The 14,958-nt window shown below is 40.3% G+C and overlaps 1 protein-coding gene across 1 annotated transcript in view; it reads left to right on the plus strand.

The window, feature by feature from the left end:
* Window positions 1-1,766: 1,766 nt before the first annotated feature.
* The window catches only part of LOC136154644 (interleukin-31 receptor subunit alpha-like), a 78,193-nt gene continuing 65,001 nt past the window's right edge, over window positions 1,767-14,958 (plus strand). Inside the window, 3 exon segments of the mRNA XM_065916845.1 lie at window positions 1,767-1,824; window positions 7,324-7,401; window positions 14,831-14,951. Of these exon segments, the coding sequence (XP_065772917.1) occupies window positions 1,770-1,824; window positions 7,324-7,401; window positions 14,831-14,951 (254 nt within the window). The 5' untranslated portion in view covers window positions 1,767-1,769.

Genomic DNA, 14,958 nt, shown 5'->3' on the forward strand with positions numbered 1-14,958 from the left:
TCATGTTTCTTAATCCCGCTGCCACTTGACTCACTTCTCATACTCCAGAACTTTTTGACCTCTCTTATTGCCATGTCTTGTTGTCTCTTCTCCCATTTGTTTTGTTTTGTGTGACTTTGTAGCTTTCTTCTACCTTTACCGTAATTTTCATGGAGTTATCTGATAGAGCAGAGAGAAATGTATGTATCCAATCAACCATGGAGCCAGAATTTTATTGTATCACATCATTAGTCACGTGTTATATGTATAATAAGTTTACTAAGTAATTGTTGAATAAATTAAAGAGCTGCTATTTTTATGCAAAAATGTACCTGTCCTAGATAGTACATTATAATGGTATTTTTTTAGTACCTCATAGTTTACTATGTTAAAAAACAAAACAAAACAAAACAAAACTTTCTCCTCCTTACTTCTGCTAAACTTTCCTACTTAGTAGAACATTGACTCAGGAAGATGGGAAATAAATTTAAATTAAGACATATATGGGGACGTCCCTGGTGGCACAGTGGATGGGAACACTGCCAATGTAAGGGACATGGGTTTGATCCAAGGTCCAGAAAGATTCCACATACCTCAGAGCAACTAAGCCCATAAGCTGCAACTCCTTAGCCTGCATGCTTCAACTACTGAAGCCCAAGTGCCTTTGCTCTGCAGTAAGAGAAGCCACTGCAGTGAGAAGACTGCACCCTGCAAGAAGGACTAGCCCCTTCTCATCACAACTGGAGAACGCCCATGCAGCAGCAAAGAGCCAGCACAGCCATAAATGAATAAATAATAAGTTTAAAAAATTACTAAGTAAAAAACCATATTCAGCTGGAGAGCATATCTTGTTTTAAAGCTTAGGTTTCTTTCCTTTTGCATCATTTTTTTTCCATAGACAGTTCCATAGACTTTATGATTTTGTCGATTACAAAAAGATAAAATTGTAATGCCTAAAGTGATCCCAGAAACCATCAGATTTAACCTTTGACTTATAGGATACTGAGAGTCAGGCTGTCTTGGTTCAGTTCCTGGCTCTACTACTTGATTTGGACAAGTGTCTTTTTCTGGCCTCTGTATCCTCATCTATAAGATGAGAGGAAAAATATAACTGATGTCATAGAGTTGTTGTGAAGATTGAGATAATTTCAAGTTTGTAGTACTATGACTGACATGTAGTAAGATCTCCATATATATTTAATTATTATATTAAGTCACTTAATTAGTAATCTAGCCGGCTTCCAGCCCCCCAGGTTAGTATTCTTAATATTGGGTTGGTCAAAACGTTTGTTTTTCCGCAACGCTGGATGAAAAACCCAAATGAACTTTTTGGCCAACCCAACACATGCTTAGGAATTATAAATCTCTTTTTCCAAGTTAGCTACCATTATTTTCTCTCCATCTCTTTCTTCATTTAAAGATCATTGCATGATGATCTATTTCTGAAACTAAACATACTCTTAGCATTTCACCCATTACCACCTGCATTTGTAAGGACTTCCTGTATAGAACATTTTAAATTTAGTCATTCCTTGTAGTTGTTTATGGCACTTTCAGATAGCACTTTTTTTCTGTAAAGTTGAGTGGTCTCACAGAAGCAGATTTTTTTAAAGTTACAATAATGCACTCCATTTCCCAGCATAAGTGGGTAAGTGCCACCCTGGCTTGAGCTGGGCTTAAAAGCAAAGGAAAAGCCCTTGGACCAGAGAGGAAACACTTGCATAACTGTGTTGATAAATTACAAACCACTCTCCTTGCTCTCACGTGCTGTGGAAGACAGGGCACCTTTGATGTGGATCTTTTTAAACAGCAGAACCTCTGTGGGATACCACCCCACACATGAAGGTGAGTATCAGGCCACAGAACCTGATAACGCAAACACCTGCAGATTTGGTCCCTTCTTCTATTATATGAGGGTTTATTTCTGCTTTCTTCAATAAAATTGTCGGTCAGAACTCACTGCATGACTTACTCTGTAGTTAGATTGGTTATTGATGGTTACAAGGAATCTAATCTTCTGGCAGTAAATCTTTTTAAAATGCTGGCGCTAGGGTGGGAGATGGTGGAGGACAGTGATCAGGGGCTGGGGAAAATATAGGAACGTTAAAGGTTTATCTTTCTGGGAACTTGAGGCTGTAGAAAATTAGACCTAGGGGATGCAGAAGGAAATCCCTGTGTGTAATGGCATTTTGTGGCAGGAGGACTGAGGGAGAGTAAACCAATAATAACTTCTGCTTGAGTTTGATGGAGAGAATCTAGGCTTTAGAATAACATAAGCGTAAGTTTGAATCCAGCCATGGGGTCGCAAAGAGTCGCATACGACAGAGTGACTGAACTGAAAATGAAACTGAAGTCACTTACACAAGCTATGAGAGTTTTGGACTGATGAAGTGATACTGTGAGCCACAACTTCCATATCTGTAAAGCAGGGCTAATAATACCAACTCTGCAGGGATTTTAGGAAGGACAGGTGTAATTTATGTAATGCAATTAGGACTTTGTAGACTTTGTAGTAATATCGCATCATACTTGTGTTTTTGCCAATCTTGCTGCTAGCTGTCTCAAAGTATTCATTGTGAGAAAGCAGCCTGAACCTCAAATGGGTTTATACTCTGAAACTGAATGCAGTTTCCTGATAACTCTTTTTAAAAGTAATTGAGATATAATTAACTTATTAGTTTCAAGTATACAACATAATGATTGATTATCTGTATGCAATGTGACATGATCACCACATTAGGTCTATTTAAGGTAACATGTATGGTGGCACTAATGGTAAAAAACATGCCAGCCAATGCAGGAGATGTAAGGGATGTGCGTTCGATCCCTAGGTTGGGAAGATCCCCTGGAGGAGGGTGCGGCAACTCAATATTCTTGCCTGGAGAATCCCCATGGATAGAGGAGCCTGGCAGGCCCCAGTCCACAGGGTCGCAAAGAGTTGGCCACGACTGAAGCGACTTAGCATGCACGCATACCACCATACATAGTTACAAAACTTTTCTCTTGTGATGAGAGCCTTTAAGGTCTACTGCCATGAAAGTGAAAGTTGCTCAGTTGTGTCCGACTCTTCGACACACCACGGACGGAATTCTCCAGGCCAGAATACTGGAGTGGGTAGCTGTTCCCTTCTCCAGGGCATCTTCCCAACCTAGGGATCGAACCCCGGTTTCCCACATTGCAGGCGGATTCTTTACCAGCTGAGCCACAACGGAAGCCCATACATGGTTACAAAAGTTTTCTCTTGTGATGAGAGCTCTTAAGGTCTACTGCCATAGCAACTTTCAGATATACAGTACAGTATTATTAACTAATATTAACATATTAGTCACCATGCTGACAGCTCTTAATCTCATCTTGATAAGGTACATAAGCATTTCCTCACCCAAAGAGAAGATACAGTTAGTTTACTAGGCTGAAATTGCCAATATGTGACTGTTTTAGACTTATGAAAATAGCAATTTTGTATAATTCAACCTAAAAGTATGTTACTATCCCTAGAATTTACTTCTTTGTCCATCCTTTAAAAACTCAATCCCATGCTCTGCACAGTTTGTGGCACAGCATGGGTATCAGCACACATTAACTGAGTAAATGTATGAATAAATGAATGAAAGCAGGGTCATATAGTGATATATTTGTGTGCAGGCGAAATCAGGTAAAACAGCCTCCAGGACACAGCCCTGAGTGGAAACCGAAGCTCCAAAGAACAGCCTGCGTGTGGGGTGGTGGAGGTGTTTGTGTGTGTAATGGGTGATTGCTAGAGAGGAAAACCGTGGTATTGCTTCTGCTTGGGTGATAGGAGATAGAATGTGGAGAGGAAGGGATAGTTTAACACCAGCTGGCAAGAGCAGAGTCTCTTCCTTTGTTTTCTTGTCTCCAGCCACTGCTGAAGCCAGCAATAATTGGTTGGTTTCACTTCCAGTCATTGTACTCCTAACAGGAGCTACTACTTTAAAGATAAGACACTAAAAATTACTCAAGTGGCATCACTTTATGTTCTGAGTCCTTTGGTTCAGTATGGAATATTCACAGTGTTGTTTGAGAATTCCAGAGCTCCTGTTGTATTCAAATCAGGCACCACTAATGAGAAGGTGTATATTTCCTAGGAAGTGCCTCCTTAGTGGAGACAGTTATTCAAAGCTGCTGCATTTTAAAAGTTGGCGCTGATGAGTCAGGCAATGAAGGTAATGGTTTAATGGTTCTCCTTAAGAGCTCAGGATAATCTTCATGAATTTTCTGTAGCCCACAGTCTTGCTGCACCCAGAATTGCTCAGATTTGGGGGGGCTGATTACCGCATGTAAGACTTCATGAGACTGGTATGTTTAAACAAAGAAGGGTAGTCTTTTCTAATTACTAGAAGACTTACATCCTTTGTTCAGGATCGGGACATTTGCTAAATTATTAATAATCAGAAATGGCTTCACAGAATCAGAGCAGTCATGGAAATTTTGGGTTTTGAGGTATCTTTCATCAAGGCTGTGGTGAAGTCTAATGATTGTCCTGTTATAGAGTACAGCTGACCCTTGAACAACATGGATTTTAACTGTGTGTCTTGTTTTCAATAGTAAATGTTGTCGTACTACACTGTTCGTGATTGGTTGAATCCAAGGTTGTAGAACCTCAGATGGGGAGGAACTGGGTGTATGGACAGAAGTTATGTGAGTGGATTTCTGACTGTGTGGAGAGCCGGTGCTCCTAACTTTGGCATCGCTCAAGGTCAACTGTATGTCACTCCAGCAATGGAAAACTTCATAATTTCCTCCCATGGATACTTAGTCACTCAGTTGCGTCCGACTCTTTGTGACCCCACGGACTGCAGCTTGCCAGGCTCCTCTCTCCATGGGATTCTCCAGGCAAAAAGAGTGGATTGGCTTGCCATTTCCTCTTCAAGGGGATCTTCCTGACCCAGGGGTCGAAACTGCATCTCCTATGTTGCTGGCAGATTCTTTACCCCTGAGCCATCAGGGAAGCCCAATGAACACCAATGAACACTGCCAACTTTTTTTTTCCTGTGACCTCTCCTTTCCATTCCCATAGTCTCCTTCCATTTAGGATACATTTAGTTGAATAAATTCCTTCAACTAAATGACAATGTTAATTTTCCAGATCCAACTCTCTTGATTGTACACCCAGGCTTCCTTGGAAGAAGTTTGGAGTGAAGCCAAGTTTTTCAAATGCCATTTTACAAATACATTCTTGATTTACTCCCACAGTTAACTAGGATCACTCCTGTGCACACATTTTGCTAGTTGAACTCTCAGTTGAACTTATTTCTAAGTTCCTGGGAGGTACCTCACATTTGTTTACTTTTACTACCGATAAGCAGTCATGAGTGGTAGTTCTCTGGTGTGTGAGGAGAAGTGGAAAACGCCCTGGAGGACAAACAGGTGTTAGGGCATTGTCATTCTAGCAAAGCTTATTGACTTCCCCAGTTATCAGCTCTTCCCTCTCTTTGGACATTCTGTGCTCTCCTTGCACTATTGTAATTACAGCACTTATCAGGTGATATTTGCTATTATTATCCGTGCTTCTGTTGCTGCAAGTAGATCAGTGGTTCTCAACCCTTTTTTCTTCTACAGCTTTGTCTCTGGGTATAATTTAGTAGTGTTAGTACTGCTGTTTTTGTTAAGGCTTTAAAAATTCACAAATAATAAGTGAGTATTCTCACTGTAAAGCAAAGAAGCAATAATTACAATTATTTAAAATATTTAAGTACAAAATATTCAATATTTAATATTGATAAGATTTTAAAATGCAAAAGCCTGTGCTGGAATAACAATTTGAGCTTTAGCACTTATAATTGCTTATTTATTCAATCATTGAGACTGTCAGCATCATGTCTTGAATAGTGTCTTCATGACTGGGCCTCCCTCACTTGCCAGTATGCTTTTAGAACTTGTAAAGGCATGCTTTTTGGCTAAGAACTGGAGCAAATTAGGACAAGACTGTGAATAGTTGAATGTTAAAAAGTGCTGTTACTGGGAATTCCCTGGTGTTTCAGTGGTTAGGACTCTGAGCATGCAGAGGGCATGGTTTCTGATTCTGATCAGAGGACTAAGATCCCACATGCTTCAAGGCCAAAAAAAATAAGAAAGCAAAAATTCTATTCAAGGCCAAAAAAAAATCTATTGCTGTTATAATTAATTTTCAAACAATACATTTATTCTTCATTGAAAAATTTAGAAACTTCCTAAATTTTATACTCATTTAAATCAAAATGCTTGTTTTTGGAGAGATTAGCCACAGCTCTTGACTAACAGGCATTAACTATTGCTGTTATGTAACCAGTCCTTTGTTGTTTCATAATGATATTTCTATGACTATGGATCCAAGTTCTCACTCTGCTTTATTTTGCCTTAGGCACTTTCAGTTAGTTAGGTGTTTCAACTGGTTTGTGTGTGAGAAAACATTATCCCTATGGTTTTCGTCCAGAAATGCTGCATTCAACTTTTCCTAAAATGATTTATTTTTCTGAAAACTCTCCTTTCCCCCCCATAATGATATGTCAGCTGAAAATGTAGCATCATTTATTTCTTTCTGAAAGCGAGATATTGCCCTTACATTTGCTTTAACCCTTAGACTATCTCACCATCTCATCTGGGATGACGTGAGGCGCCAGCAGCCTTTTTATCCTAGTTATTCCGCAAACAATAGTGAATGTCTACCAGGTCCCAGGCACTGCCTTCAACACTCAGGCTTCATAGAGAGAGAAGCTCCACTCTTCAGAAGCTCCCTATCTGTAGAGAAGCCAGCAGGTAAACTACTAAACACTGTTCTGTGTGCTGCATGCACAGTACGGAAGGCATGGAGGGCGGGTGGGGCACAAAGACTGAGTCCATGTGGGAGCTCAGGGAAGGTGCTTGGAGAAGGCTAGCTTTGAGCTGAGTCTGGAAAGATGAATCACTTTGTCAGGAATAGGGAAGAAAGGACATTCTAGACAGAAGGAACCACATGGACAAAGCATGGAGATGTGAAGTTGCATGGTGCTTTTGGGAAGTGACGAGATGCCTTCTTTAGCTGGAGTGGTCAGGAACTGAGGCAGAGACTGGAGGACAGTACTGTCTTTCTGGAGTGTATTCTTGCTGGCTGGTGTACTTTTTGTATTATATAGTAGAATTAACTGTGGACAAAATAATTGACTGGGGTAATGGAATAATCACAGAGGGATCTATGTGATGCTAACCAAATAAATATAACAAAATAGAATGTAATACAAAATATATAAAATAAAATACCTTTCCTCAAAATTCCCAGAATCTGTTTGTCACTAGAAACAGAACTGTTGAGGAGAGACAGGAAGCAAACTAACTCTTGACTGACGATATTTTCTGTTCTCTTTTCAGCCTCCCTGCATTATTTGGGAATAATGTGGGCCTGGACATTGTGGACCCTACCTCTACTCTGCAAATTTGGCCTGGCAGGTAGGTCAGCCTGTGCCCTTTTATGGATTATGTGATTCTTTTTGCCTTTTTTGGATAAGAGTTGTTAACTTGAGAACAAAGGGGCACCTGGACATGGGCATTCATGGATGAACAATGGGGGATTTGTGAACTCCCTGAATTAGTGTGGGGTTGTATGTGCATGTTGATATATACTTATGCATGTACAAGTTTGGCAAGATGATCTATCATATTTTCAAAGGGAGATATGGCCCTTTGAAAGTCAAGATTCACTGTTTTAGAGTAATAGTAAGTGATTATCTTGGTGATTCCTGTGTTAAGTGTGCATTGGTTCCTATAGGATACATATATAAAAACATATACATTTTCACACTATTTGCCATAAATTTCAAGGATATAAACGGAAATGAATCAACATGTTTCTACAATGGTCCAACTCAAAACTATGGGTCTAAAGGCCATATAACACCTTGTAGATCTATGAGTATTACTTAGATCACATATTATGTTAAAAAAGATAAGACCAGATTAAAAGAAATGGTGACTGAACACTAGAAATGTAGAAAAGGCATGTACTATAATTACTCACCTGGTCAGGCTGCTATATAAGAAAATACCACAGACTGGATAGCCTAAACAACACAAGTTTATTTTCTCACAGTTTTGGAGACTGGAAGTCCAAAGTCAAGCTGTCTGCAGAGTTGATTTTCTCTGACACCTCTCTTCTTGACTTGTAGATGACCGTCATCTTGCTGCCTCTTCATGTGGTCATCCCTCTGTGTATCTTAATCTCCTCTTATAAGGACACCAGTCAGATTGAATTAGGACACACTCTAAAGGCCCCATTTTAGTTAATACATCCTTATATGCCCTGTTTCCAAATGCAGAGCAGAGAGAGGGTAGGGCTTCAACATATGAGATTTGTGGGGAGGGACACAATTCAGGCCGTAACTTATCATAATCAGAGGTCACCCAGAAGGCAGTTGTGATCCAGAGATAATGAGAATGTCTTCTAGACCTCTGGCATGCCTGGCCCACCTTTCAGATCCCTGGGCTTATACTTGTGGACACTCCAGAGCTTTGTAGACAATACAGGCAGGTAGGACTGTGTGTCTCTGTCTCTTTCAGCCATCTCAGAAATCCCCAATTGCTTCCAATTGTCCAATTTAAAGTTCTGCTTATAAGCATCATGACACCATTCCCTTCAACTTGTATCTCGGTCTTGTATCTCAGTCTTCTCTTACTACCTTTCATTAATACCACTTCCTGTATAACTGACTCCAGTTTCCACACTGCTTCCCTTCTAGACAATTTTTCCCTCGGTCTCAGCCTTGCCCTTCTTTTATTTCAAGGCATTGCTCACAACAAAATGTATCTTTGCAAAGATACCAAAGATATATGGACATAGAGGGGAAGAAGGGAGATTGAGAAGATCTTTATAATTTTGAAAAATGTTCTTTTTGCATGTAGGAAATTCACTGATAAGCAAGAGCAGAACCTTCTCCTGGTCCTTCTTAGAGGAAAATTCTGAATATTTCTGCTTATTTCTAAAAGTAGAGAAAATAATTATTTCTAGAAATGTAGCAACATGTTTATATGCTTTTTCTTAACAAGTGGAAGGATTCGTGTGTGTGAGGGGCAAATGTAACCTTCAGTTGTCCATGTGTAAAAAATAAACATTCTGTTGTAGTTTTAAATTTACACAAAAATTGTGAAGATAGTACAGAGAATTCTTATATACCCTTCATCCAGTTTCCCTTATTGCTAATATTTTCTAATAGCATCGTATGCTTGCTGAAACAAAGAAACTGATATTAACACATGATTATTAAGTACATTCCAGACTTTATTTGATTTCACCAGTTTTTCCTTAATGTTCTCTTTCTATTCTGGGATCCAATTCAGGGTAGCATATTGCACTGAATTGTCATGTCTCCTTAGTCTCTTCTGGTGGATGACAGCTCTTTAGTCTTCCTTTTTTCTCATGACTGTGGCAGTCTTGAAGAGTACTGTGAGTATTCTTGGGGTTTTTTGAAAAATAGAGCAGAGGTAAAATGCCCTTCATTGCTCTATCACAATTATATAATGTTTGTGACAGTCTTTTGATGAAGAGTTTATATTCTAATTAGAGGTAAGTTGAATAAGACTTAAAATAGGCACACTAGTTGCCAACAAATAGGCAGGACAACAGATGTATAAGCCTTGCTACTCACTTGCAGTTACATACGTTAGGGCAGTTCAGATATGTGGGATCAACACCAGATAACTGAGGCTGTAAGTAATAACTCTTAAGTAAAGAAAGAAAGCAAAAATGAAACTGTTTGCTGATCTGGTTTTCCTTTTTATTCCAGTTCCCCTTGACACCCTCATTTGTGATAAAACAAATCTACAATGCCCTGAGATCATATGCAGAGTTAGAATGTCATGAGGACATAGAGAAAAAGGACATAGGACAAAGAGAAGAGGAGGGAAAATTACTCGTAAATGAATTCCTCCCCCAAGTCCTAAAATCTTGGATTTTCAGGCAAGCCATTTTTCACATGAGGCAGGGAAAGTTGTTTATGCCGTGAAAATAAACAAGCCTAAAATCTTAGTGCTTAAGACAACAAAGTCTATATGTCCATCACCGGTAAGTAGGGACCTAGACTGATGGAGGCTGTACCAGGCTAAGACTCATCATCTCAACATGGATTTGCAGGGTGTGCAGGGCAGAGGGAGGAGAGAAAGGATAATCATGTACCAGTGCTTTAGTCTCCTCTCATGTCAGGGGCCAAAGAAGTCATGTTGCCATGCCCAAGGAAGCAAGGAAATAAAATCTTCCCGTATGTCCGGGAAGGGGAAATACGGATGAGCACTGGAAATGTTCCTGGGCATTCATTTTATTTATCATAAATCTCTTCTGTAACACCAACATAGGGGATCAGACTATGCTAACCCCAAATATACCACTTTGGCATAAGGATTTATTTTGATTCGGAGTCAGATGAGAATCAAGAGATGCAGAAGCAAAGTCTTTGTGGAACTTCTTTTATTTGTTTTAAAGAAGACACTTCTGAAAAGTGAGGACTGCTATACATCTCCTCTCCTGGAGGAGTTTGATGACCATAAGGAAGACAGAAAATCAGTGCCAGGATGGATCTGCACATGTAAACCCTACTCCATTAGTGTCTCACATACATTTACCTTTTCACAGTTTGCCACCCTTGAAAGCCTAAGTCCGTTCTCCTTTGCCCTGTCAGTTCTCTACAGGTTTATTGGTTTTGTCTTAAGATGCTGTATCAGCCCAAGTTCTCACCACCTCTTTAAGTTACTCTTTATTGAGTTTTTGCCTGTGTAATTTCACTGCATGCATTAATATAATGTTTTCTCTTAGTAACCTGTCTTTTGTCAGTCTGATTTTACAGAGTGCTGGCTGGAGAACCTAGGAGAGTAAAAGGAAACAGAATTTTTTCCTTCTCTATACCAATATCAAGTGGCCTCGACAAGTATATTTCTGTCCTGCCATGTACCAAACAGTGAGAGTAAAACAAATGTAGCTCCTTAAAAAAAGCTCAGGGGAAGAGGAAAATCATTTTTACAACTACTTCCTCTTCTGATTTCTGATGACACTGATGGTTTCTGATTTCTGATGATAGATAGATTTCCGATGACACTGATGGTTCTGGTAACCAGAGGCTGGATTCCCCTCTGACTTATGGTTTTTATAGATATTAAACAAAGCTTCTGAAAGATCTAAAGAGAGATATTCAAGGAAGAATAGTAAAGACCAGAGTTCACCATGGTTCGATGGGGGTATATTTAGGTTCACAAGGATCTATTCCTGTGCTGTGCTGTGTTAAGTCACCTCAATCGTGTCCGAGGCTCCTCTGCCCATCTATTTCTACACTGGTTGTTTTGGTGACTGTCTTTGGAATCAGCCTGTGCAAGACAGACTGAGAATGAAGGTGGAAATAAAATGTGACTGTAGGGGGCCATAATGAGAATAGTACAAAACTAAAGACTATTCTGAGGAGACAGGAAAAGGCATCTTATTTCTTTGTTTTCCAGCCAATGATCAACTTTGAAATCCTGCTAAGAGTTCATGTGCTGGTATGAGTAAAATGGAGGTGGAGGGTAAGCTAGTTTTGGATGACTATTTGTAAGGAACTTGGCCAGAGGACTAAAGACAGGCCCACATGTACACACAAACACATACAGCCAAAATCTCTGAGCCAGAGAGTGAGTCAGTCAGTGTGAAAGCCATTCCCCTGGGGACATTGTTGGCTAATCCTTGGCTCACCCTCTTGTAGAATTTTGCCTGTCCCACTGACAGTTGTGAAGTGTGTATCTGTTAATATTCTGCTTGCTGTCCTGAGGATTCCTGAGGGAGGGTTTTCAAGCTATATGGGCTCTCTGAGGAATTACTGGGCTAATCGGTTTACCTTCTGATCTCCACTTAACATGTAGTATTATTTGGTTCAGGTCAGTGAACTTTGGTCCTTTAAGCAGTTGGACTTGGAGATCACCAGCTTTTTCATGGTTTTCAGCATGCAAGTAGCACAGATAGAAAGTCATTGACTTAATTGTTTGTCTGGAGCCACGGGGATGGGCCCAGTCCGTGACAAGGTCATGGGACGAGAGAGGAACCTGTAAGGCAACTCTTCCTCACATGGGGCTGCCCCAGGGACCCAATATGTCCCCTCCGGAGCCGCTGGGACGAAAGGAACCTGCAAGGCAGCTCTTCCCCTCGAGGTTGTTCCAGGGGCCCGGTATGTCCCTTTCTTCCTTCTGTCTTACTGTTGTTGGGCTTTCTATTAATTTTTAGAAAGAATAATGTATAGTAATAAGGCCTCGCTGGAAAAGTCCAAGCCTTTTTGGAAATGCTCATGATTGCTCTGGCTCAGGACACGACCATAAACATTAAGTCAAAGAAGAAAAGGCCGCAGGTATAGTCTGGCTGCTTGCTTAAAAGATTATAATGTTCTAGAATAGAAAAGTGTAGAGGTATTTAGATTTAGAAGTAGATATACTACTTTAGTTTACTTGCTCCTTGGTTGATGTAAATCCATGGCTGATTCGCGTCAATGTGTGACGAAAACCACTAAAATGTTGTGGGGTGGGTGGTTGGCCTCCAGCTAATAGAAATAAATGGAAAAAAAAAAAGATGGAATCTACATTAAAAAAAAAGTAGATATACTGCTATAGTTTACTTGCCCCTTGGTTGAAAGGGTTTTCATTATTGCTATTTCCTTGCTGCTATTTGTTCATTGTTTCCCTTTCTTTAAACAACACGGGATATTATAGGTATTTTTGTAAAATTAGAAAATGGGGTATATAGGATTTTAATAGAAGATTTATATTAACCAGCTTCACTGCCATTATCTCACTATTAATAGAGCTGTTTTGCTGCTTTAGAGGTGTTTTTGCTGTTTAATAGTTAATCATTGTAAACTGAGATTTTGTGGTTTCAGGTAAAGAAAAATATCGGTTTTTCTCGTGGTACTATTCTCAGAAATGTCAAACATGTTACTGTGACACTTCCCATGTATTGTTTTATTGTCCAAAGAATTTACACTATACCTGAGATTTGTGGAACATTGTTTTTGTTAGAGTGAGAATGTTAGGCCATTGAGGCAAGAAGACTATGTACAGGACATTTAAGTATAAACCCCGTAATCGGAAACGTTCTAGATGAATGCATAGGGGAAAAACATGGGAAAAAATATTGACGGAAGCACAAACCAATATCTGATGTAATATGTCGTGACTTAAGGGTGAGGTGATATTCATTCTATAAAAGCTGAGCTATCCTAAAAATATATATAAAAAAAACAAGCTACCTCTTCTAAGCAACCGTCTGTGTCTGTGTGTCTGTCTGTCTTCTTCCTTGCCGACGCCACTCATCCCTTGGGTATTCCTGGTCCTGCTGGGGCTGGACCTCGGCAATTGTTGTCAGGATCAGGCTCGCCTGCAGGACTCAGAGGAAGGCTTCTCAGGAAAAAGCTGGAAATGTGGACATGACATGAAGGCCCCTTGCTCTCCTTCACTCTTGTTTGGCACTCCCAGGGGCTACTTTACCTATGTGGACAATTCTCATTTCTTAGACCACAGTCTCCCACATTGCAGGCAGATTCATAACCATCTGAACCACCAGGGAAGCCCATGAATGAATATACAAATCCCAAAAGTCCCAAATCTAAGCAGTGAATACAACCCATTCTGAAACCGTTTATTACTGACTTCCTATTAGAAGGTGTTACCTCTGGAAGAGTTGAAATGTATACATTAGTCAGATATGCAGATATATTTTATAGCATCCTTATTTTCTATGATTAAGCTAATCAGTTTTCAAAAAGTCCCTGTTCCCCTGGAAAGCCAGGCAAGCCTGAGGAAGGGAACAACCTGGGCAGTACTTATATTTGTTAGCATTGTCTCAGTTTCTCCTGATTTATAGTGTTTTTCAGCTGATTCAGTCTCTCTGGGGTAACTGTGTGCAGTTCCAGAGTTTCTGCCTGTCCCCCTACTCCTGCCTAGGGTGGTGTCTAGGTTTATGAGAGGGTTTATGTAACTTCAGAGTCCTTGTCTCCTAAATCTGTGTGAGCAAGTCTTTGTTTCCCTCTGTTTTCCTCTGGACGGTCTGCTGGGGTCTTATCCCTTCTCTGTTATCTGCTGCCGGGCAGCCAACTTTGCGTGGGCTTTGGGGTATCATTGCCAAACCCACTCCTGAAGTTCATGCCCCAGCTGTTTGCCTGTGGTCTTGACATTCCTCTGTGCACAGAATCCTCTTCATCTGAATCCCAGGCCTGATCTACAGCCGTAACACCCTGAACATGCCTGATCTCTTCTGAATCCCAGGCCTGGACCAACCCCACACATCTATACCCACCCCCAGTTCCTCACCCTGAGATACTGGGGACTTCTGAATCCCTGCTTGCTACTCTCACCTGTTCAGAGCTTACGTGAGGATCATCCCCAACCCACCCTCTGCAGTGCTAGGACTTGCATATCATGCTGGAGTTGGTGCTTAAGTGGTACACGAGGCTCCGACTAGACTTGCTATGCCTGGTGAAATAGGCCACCAGCCCAAATGACCTTGGTTCTTCAGACTCATGCGTATTTGTACTGTTGCACCCAAGAAGGCTGATATCTGAGTTCTTTGCTCCATCTTACCTTTACTCTCCTGCTCCAATATTTTACTTGCTACAAGTGATGGACTTTTTACTTCTTATCTGGTAGGAACTTCCTTGAATAAAAATAAAAGAAGTGTTTTTTTAAGTAAAAATCTAGCTGTTTAAAGGGACTAACTGCAGAGATAGAGTTAGATTCCTTCCATGGCCGTGATAAGGAGAACCTGTTATACCTAGTAACTTACCAAGAAGTTCAGCTCTTGATTAATCTGTTTTCATCAAACTCTTCAATGCTGGCAATATTTATCATGCACTAAATTTACTGTGCTTGTGTATTTTTCTAGACCTGCCAACTAAGCCTGAGGACATTTCTTATGTCTTCTACTATAGGAAAAATTTTACTTGCACCTGGAGTCCAGAGAAAGAAGCTAATTTTATATCTGCACAGTCAGGAGAACTTCGTGAGTATGGG

Source organism: Muntiacus reevesi, chromosome X, assembly GCF_963930625.1.
Source record: "Muntiacus reevesi chromosome X, mMunRee1.1, whole genome shotgun sequence".
In the NCBI taxonomy this organism is placed as follows: domain Eukaryota; kingdom Metazoa; phylum Chordata; class Mammalia; order Artiodactyla; family Cervidae; genus Muntiacus; species Muntiacus reevesi.